Below are 7,500 nucleotides of genomic sequence, written 5' to 3'. Positions count from 1 at the left end.
TGTTTGTAATGTTTGCAGTAATGCCATATTGTATTACATTTGTAAATTGAGTACAAAATTATATTTTTACAGGTAAACATACTGACAGCAATATATTACTGTAATTACCCATTTTTTGTTTTCATTACAGTCACACTGCTAATTTAACTAAAATCTAAATTTTTTTTGATATTTCAAATCATAAGTTAACTTTGCCTGTTAACTATTATTAATTAATATTATGGATTAATATTATCATTAGTGTATAACATTGTGATATTGGTCTTAATTCCCACCAGGGTTATCATGTTTGTTCTGTTCCTCCCAGATTAAGATTCTTTGATAATGCAGTTGCTGGTGAACTTTAAATGTTGCACAGACAGTTATTTGGTCTGCTTTCAAAGTGTACAATGACAACCAAAAAGGTTTTATTACAAACTGATTAAGTTTAAATTTAAGTTTAAGTTTAAGTTGAACCTATTACACTTACCCAGGTTACCTAATATTAATTATGTTCAGTTTAGAAAAAACTAATGTAAAAACAAAGGAATTGAGAAACAAATATTTCTGTCCAGGAGAAGAGAGGGTTCTGTCCAGGAGAGGAGAGGGTTCTGTCCAGGAGAGGGTTCTGTCCAGGAGAGGAGAGAGTTCTGTCCAGGAGAGGAGAGGGTTCTGTCCAGGAGAGGAGAGGGTTCTGTCTAGGAGAGGGTTCTGTCCAGGAGAGGAGATGGTTCTTTGCTGCTTCAGAAAACCACTTCTAGTTTACAGTTAATCTGATGATACAGTAATGTCAGTATAAGATAATTGCAGTAATCCAGAATACTGTACCCACAGAGTGAGATCTTAGATACTGTACAGTGTGCCACTAGAAAATCCTTTAGAGTGTACTGGATCTGTACTGGATCTGTTGTAATCTGGAAATGTTGGTTTGTCATGTGTACCAGTTTAGGACAGGCCAAGAAGCAGAGATAAGGAGACATACAAATGTAATGAGAAACAGTTAGAGAGAGAGAGAAAGAGAGGAAAAGAGAGACAGAAACAGAGAGCGGCTGGGTCAGATAAATAGAAAGAAACAGAGGGTGAGAGAGAGAGAGAGAAAGAGAGAGAGAGCATTTATAGGTTCTCAGGGCAGGAGATCCAATCAGTTGCCTGAGATTCCTCTACAAGCACTCTTCTTAATGAACATAAGTCAACACGTCTGTGGGGTCAAAGCAATATCAGGGTTCAGTGAGAGTTGATGGGGGAGTTAAACTATGTCATTGTCTCTATTGTGCCCATTTTGCAGAAATCTCCTTGATTCTTTTCATTTATTTCATTGCAAGTCTTCTAGCATGGTTAAAGACCTTACAATGCAAGATGTGCACTAAATCAGCAAAGAGGCTCAACCATGGACCTCTCTCTCTCTCTCTCTCTCTCTCTCTCACACACACACACACACACACACACACACACACACACACACACACACACACACACACACACTCTTACTCACTCGTATCCCAAAATAAATCACTGACACTCACAGTCACATACACCCACACACATCCGCACACTCTCACATGACCTGGGACCCTTGGCCCCAGACCACAACGTGGAGCAGGGCCGTGTAGGAGACCATAAAAGTTCAGGGTAAAGAAAGAGTCCGTGTGTGGGAATCTCTGGCATATGGGCTAGACCGCCCCGGCTCTATAACGCATTGCAGGCCAGCACTCTGACCACACAGCCTGACCTGGGTCAGTCGTGGAGGGTCACACACACAGACACAATAAATGCTTGAACGTACAAGTGTGTGACAGTGAAGTGGAAGTGGTCATTTATGTGTACACAATGGAGCAGACATCCAACTGGACTGGGACTTGCAACCATGCAAAGTGTGGTAGACAGCCTCTCTCTGTTTGTTTCACACACACACACACACACACACACACACACACACACACACACACACACACACACACACATATGTGCCAGTCCTTATTTATGGAGGGTCAATGACACCTCATCTGAGTCTACTGTGTCTTGGTATTGGGATGGATTGTCAGGATGCTCACTCTAGTGTGGCTATCTTCTGGGCCAGGCTGGCTACCACAGCAAAAAGACGCAAGTCTGTCAGACCCTCTGTCACCCTGAAGTCAACCATCTCCAGTATCTGAGAGAAAGAGAGAGAGAGAGAGAGAGAGAGAGAGAGAGAGAGAGAGAGAGAGAAAGAGAGGGAGAGAGAGAGATGTGTTAAACTATGTACATTTTCTGAAACTGTTCCAATTTGCAATGCTTTGATAATATTGTATTAGATAAATTTATACCTATAGAACAAGTCTTGACTTTTGACTTGAGAGCAAGAGAGAGATTTTTTGAGATTTCACGATAAACTTTATTAATCAATTACGATATATACAAACACACAACAAACACACCTTATAATTACAAAAAAGAAAATGTAACTTAAGAAATCACCAAACACCACTCTCACAGAGCACAAAGCATCATTGAGAGAGAGAGACAGATAGAGAGAGAGAGAAATAGATAGATAGATAGATAGATAGATAGATAGATAGATAGATAGATAGATAGATAGATAGATAGATAGATAGATAGATAGATAGAGAAAGACTAAGATAGAGAGAGAGAGACAGAGAGAAAGAGAGAGAGAGAATGTCACAATAGCTGGAAATGGATGGTATCATTTATATTCTCAGGACACGGCCGTATAGCAGAGGGATGGTCATTCTAGCTATGCTGCTGCTCCTCTATTGACATGATATTCATGGAAGGTCTCATTAATATTCATTGTGAGGCCAACCATAGTATGGCACATTTCTATTTGTCAAATAATGTCATTTCTTTTGATGAAAGCAACCACGCCCCTTCTATGCCCTCCTTGGGCTACTCAAAGGGATGTCTGTGTCAGCATGAATGCATTAACACAAGTGCTTGTTTTAGATCCAAGGAGACTAATTCAAAATTCAGAATTCCTTATGTGTGTGTGTGTGTGTGTGTGTGTGTGTGTTTTCAAGGGTGTGTGTGTGTGTGTTCATGTGTGTGAGTGTGTGTATGTGTGTATGTGCGAGCGTGTGTGTGTGTGTGTGTGTTTAAGGGTGCGTATGCTTGCGTGTTGGCGCATGTGCGTGTATCTGTGTGTGAGGACGTACTTACCCTGTACACATAGATTTCTTCCTCCTCTGTCAGGACGTCTGGGGGGATAATTTCTTTCAAAGCAAGCAGTACTTGTAAACAGGAGAGATATCCATCACCATCACTGTCCACCTGCAGACGCATCAGTGCCGCTTACTACTGTCACAGCAACACGGCTCCACAGCAATGGCACACACATATTCGGTTAAACCTGCTATGACGATTTGTCTCATAAAGTTCCTCTTCACTGTCACCTTTTCATCTTTACTGAATCTCTCTATTGTGTTGGCCTGATATTATTCTTGTTATACGTACAGCTTCAAAAGCACTTTTGTACGCCGTGAGCTTCTCTGGGCTGATAATGCAGTACTTGGCCAGGAAATCAACTGTAGGAAGCAATTTAATGAGAGAAAGAGTGAGTGAGGCAGAATGAGAAAAGCTACAAACATGTAAAGACAGTATTTGGACACAAGTATTTACATTGTTTTTACTTCTAGAATTCTTTTGTAGTACTGAATTTGATACCTGTGTTGCTCCGTGCCACAGCAACTGAACTCAACTTGGCTAAACTCAATTCACCTCATGTCAATTCATCTTAAGTTCAGTTCATTTTAAGCAAGAAAACAACCAAACCAAAAGTGAGAAAATATTCTGCAGCCTGCAGGTTGAAATAAAGTGACTGACAATATTGTAAGGGTTACAAAAGGTGACTTTCTCGATATTTTAGGTCAGAACTAAGGGTAACATGTAAAGGTAATTTTAAACATAAGATATGAACAAAAACTTCCTTATTTACTTAATAATTGTCCATGTTAGAAGAAATTTTTTCCTTAATTTTAGATTATTCACTCTTGTATTGAATAAATCATTTTTATTGAGACTCACAACTGTAACCATCAGGGGAGATGATTCATGTCTAAGATAAGACATGTCTAAGATGTGGCATGACTAAGATGAGACGTGATTAAGATGAGACATATCTAAGATGAGACGTGTCTAAGATGATTCACATCTAAGATGAGACATGACTAAGATGCAACGTGACTAAGATGAGACATGACTAAGATGAGACATGTCTAAGATTATTCATATCTAAGATGAGGCAAGTCTAAGATGAGACATGACTAAGATGAGGCAAGTCTAAGATGAGACATGACTAAGATGAGACATGACTAAGGAAACATGCCTTATCTAAGATGAGACATGACTAAGATTATTCATGTCTAAGATGAGACATGACTAAGATGAGACATGACTAAGATGAGACATGCCTTATCTAAGATGAGACATGACTAAGATTATTCATATCTAAGATGAGACATGTCTAAGATGATTTATATCTAAGATGATACATGTCTAAGATGATTTATATCTAAGATGAGACATGACTAAGATGAGACATAAAACTAACCACAAAAACCTAAATATATTTAATAATAGCTCATCATTTTGGCAATATCTTCCAACTAGACATGAATTCTGGTAAGAAAACCTCAGTTTAAACTTGCCGCCAAATGAACAGATAGGTTTGGAAACTGCCACAACAATAACTTAATATTTCAATTCAAGGATTCCCACAATTATCTGCTCATGAACCAGACATTCATCATCATCATCTCAGCTGGTCATCTTGTTGGAAGAGATTTTGAGAGCCAGTCAAGGTGCATAGAAAAGAGAGAAGGCCAGTTACTATGATATTCACTAATGACATGTCCCAGTGAGAGTATGTGCAAAACAAAATAGAAGAGGACCAAATATAGATCCCTGGGGTACAACCTCCTAAAACTAGTTTCTACTACAGCAATATAGAAACACATCTGAACCCATAACTGATGGATGGAAATTTCCTGAGCTCTAGTGGATGTGATATTATTGGATATAGCTCTTCCTCATTTATTTAGCTGTCCAAATGTAAAATGTGCATTGTGCATTTCAAGATACGGGTATGACTGTGTCATTGTCAAAACATTCAAATTAAGTGATTTGAAATTTAATGTATATTTTCTCTGTCTGTCTCTGTCTGTCTGTCTGTCTGTCTGTCTGTCTGTCTGTGTCTCTTAGATATTAAGAGGCAGCATGTCCATACAGAAATTTTCAAACCTCATGTGTCACTCTGCTGCCCCAATGGCTATTGCATGTGCACAAGGAGGCGAAAAGACAGAATGCAAAAGAGGGAAAGTGAGTGTTGGTCCATATGAGTCAGTTGGAAACAGAATCGAATGCGCGATGTTACTGGGCCAGAAGGAAGCCATCCCAAAGAAGTAGCGTGGGCAGTGTTGTGTGAGCAATGAATTACAATGAGATTGAATCCAGATTTTTGTGGATTAGGACCAGTACAGTTGCAGAAAGTCAATCCTCTGGCCCACTAGGGATGGGTCTTTAGAGTGCAGGTCAAGCTTGATGTTACTGCAGAATGACAGATGGCAGTTGTGAACAGCTTACTGATACTCAAAGCAAGGAGATGAGTTGAGCATGGAAGGAGAGGAGGAAGAGAGGATGAGTGAAAAAAGAGAAATAGAAACCAAAAAATGAGAGAGAGAGAGAGAGAGAGAGAGAGAGAGAGAGAGAGAGAGAGAGAGAGAACGAATGCACTGAATAACGAGTCTATTCATCAGAGGAGGCAGAAGAATAGGGTTGCTATCAGTGTGGATTTAAAGGCCTGGGCCCAAAGGGCTGTTCCCTGATCGCAGGGGGGCGCTTCAATCCTCCATTTATCTCTCTGCTCTTAATCAAACTGGGGCCTTCGCGGCCTTCCCTCTTTCACATGCAAAGTGGTACATTCGCATCCAGTCAACTTGACTTGTTAAGGCTTGATTGATCAAAAAAGCTCTCAGGCTAAATCGTGCATCTGTTTGCAAATAGCTGGGACAAGCTCGCGCCTCTGGAGTCGTGTCGTGTGGCCGGCCTCGGCGCGCAGGGCTGAGTTCCACGTGGGATAAACTCTAGCTGACACGCGCGGTGAGGAGAAGAAAGGCAGGACATATTCGGATCGTTGCACCGATTCACATTGAGATTCAACCTTAAGAATGGAGACTACTCCCCTCTCTCTCTCACTCACCCCCCCCCCCACACTCTTTTTTTCCTCTGTTCTTTCTCTTTATCAGTCAGGAGCAGCCTGCTCAGATCCTCTGACAGGATCTAGTCAGTGATAGCCCCAGACCTGCGATTCTGGTCTGCACACAGGCACCCCAGGCAGTGTGCCAGCCACTGCTGTGCCACTGTTAGTAAGTTTACTTTTATAATGTCATTTTGGTTCAAGCTCTTCTTCAGTCTTGATTGTATTTGCTGTGCATTTGACATTGATGACACAAGAAATGTCTGCCCTTAGTGTGCATGTCTGTCTTCACAGTGTCTGTCTGTCCATAGTGTCTGTCTGTCTTCACAGTGTCTGCCTGTACTTAGTGTCTGTCTGTCTATGCAGTGTCTGTTACTTAGTGTCTGTCTGCCTATGCAGTGTCTGTTTGTCCTTACTGTCTGTCTTCACAGTGTCTGTCTGTCCTTAGTGTCTATCTGTCTTCACAGTGTCTGCCTGTACTTAGTGTCTGTCTGTCTATGCAGTGTCTGTCTGTCTGTGCAGTTTCTGTCTATCCTTAGTGTCTGTCTGTCTTCACAGTGTCTGCCTGTCCATAGTGTCTGTCTTCACAGTGTCTGCCTGTACTTAGTGTCTGTCTGTCTATGCAGTGTCTGTTACTTAGTGTCTGTCTGTCTACGCAGTGTCTGTTTGTCCTTACTGTCTGTCTTCACAGTGTCTGTCTGTCCATAGTGTCTGTCTGTCTTCACAGTGTCTGCCTGTACTTAGTGTCTGTCTGTCTATGCAGTGTCTGTTACTTAGTGTCTGTCTGCCTATGCAGTGTCTGTTTGTCCTTACTGTCTGTCTTCACAGTGTCTGTCTGTCCTTAGTGTCTATCTGTCTTCACAGTGTCTGCCTGTACTTAGTGTCTGTCTGTCTATGCAGTGTCTGTCTGTCTGTGCAGTTTCTGTCTATCCTTAGTGTCTGTCTGTCTTCACAGTGTCTGCCTGTCCATAGTGTCTGTCTTCACAGTGTCTGTCTGTCCATAGTGTCTGTCTATGCAGTGTGTGTCTGTCCTTAGTGTCTGTCTGTCTATGCAGTGTCTGTCTGTCCTTAGTGTCTGTCTATGCAGTGTGTTTGTCCTTACCGTCTGTCTTCACAGTGTCTGTCTGTCCTTAGTGTCTGTCTGTCTTCACAGTGTCTGTCTGTCCTTAGTGTCTGTCTGTCTTCACAGTGTCTGCCTGTACTTAGTGTCTGTCTGTCTATACAGTGTCTGCCTGTACTTAGTGTCTGTCTGTCTATACAGTGTCTGCCTGTACTTAGTGTCTGTCTGTCTATACAGTGTCTGTCTGTCCTTAGTGTCTGTCTGTCTATGCAGA

General features: G+C 41.4%; 1 protein-coding gene across 1 annotated transcript in view; it reads right to left on the bottom strand.

Moving 5' to 3' along the window:
* Positions 1-7,500, bottom strand: part of LOC113584595 — a 28,344-nt gene that overhangs the window by 6,125 nt on the left and 14,719 nt on the right. Inside the window, exons 5-7 of the mRNA XM_027021604.2 lie at positions 3,427-3,497; positions 3,133-3,243; positions 2,031-2,128 (exon numbers count right to left, since the gene is read on the bottom strand). Of these exons, the coding sequence (XP_026877405.2) occupies positions 2,031-2,128; positions 3,133-3,243; positions 3,427-3,497 (280 nt within the window). The remainder of the gene's footprint in view (positions 1-2,030; positions 2,129-3,132; positions 3,244-3,426; positions 3,498-7,500) is intronic.

Source organism: Electrophorus electricus, chromosome 7, assembly GCF_013358815.1.
Source record: "Electrophorus electricus isolate fEleEle1 chromosome 7, fEleEle1.pri, whole genome shotgun sequence".
Classification (NCBI taxonomy): Eukaryota; Metazoa; Chordata; class Actinopteri; order Gymnotiformes; family Gymnotidae; genus Electrophorus; species Electrophorus electricus.
The sequence above is the reverse complement of the archived record's forward strand: the minus strand, read 5'-3'. Positions and strand labels throughout refer to the sequence as shown.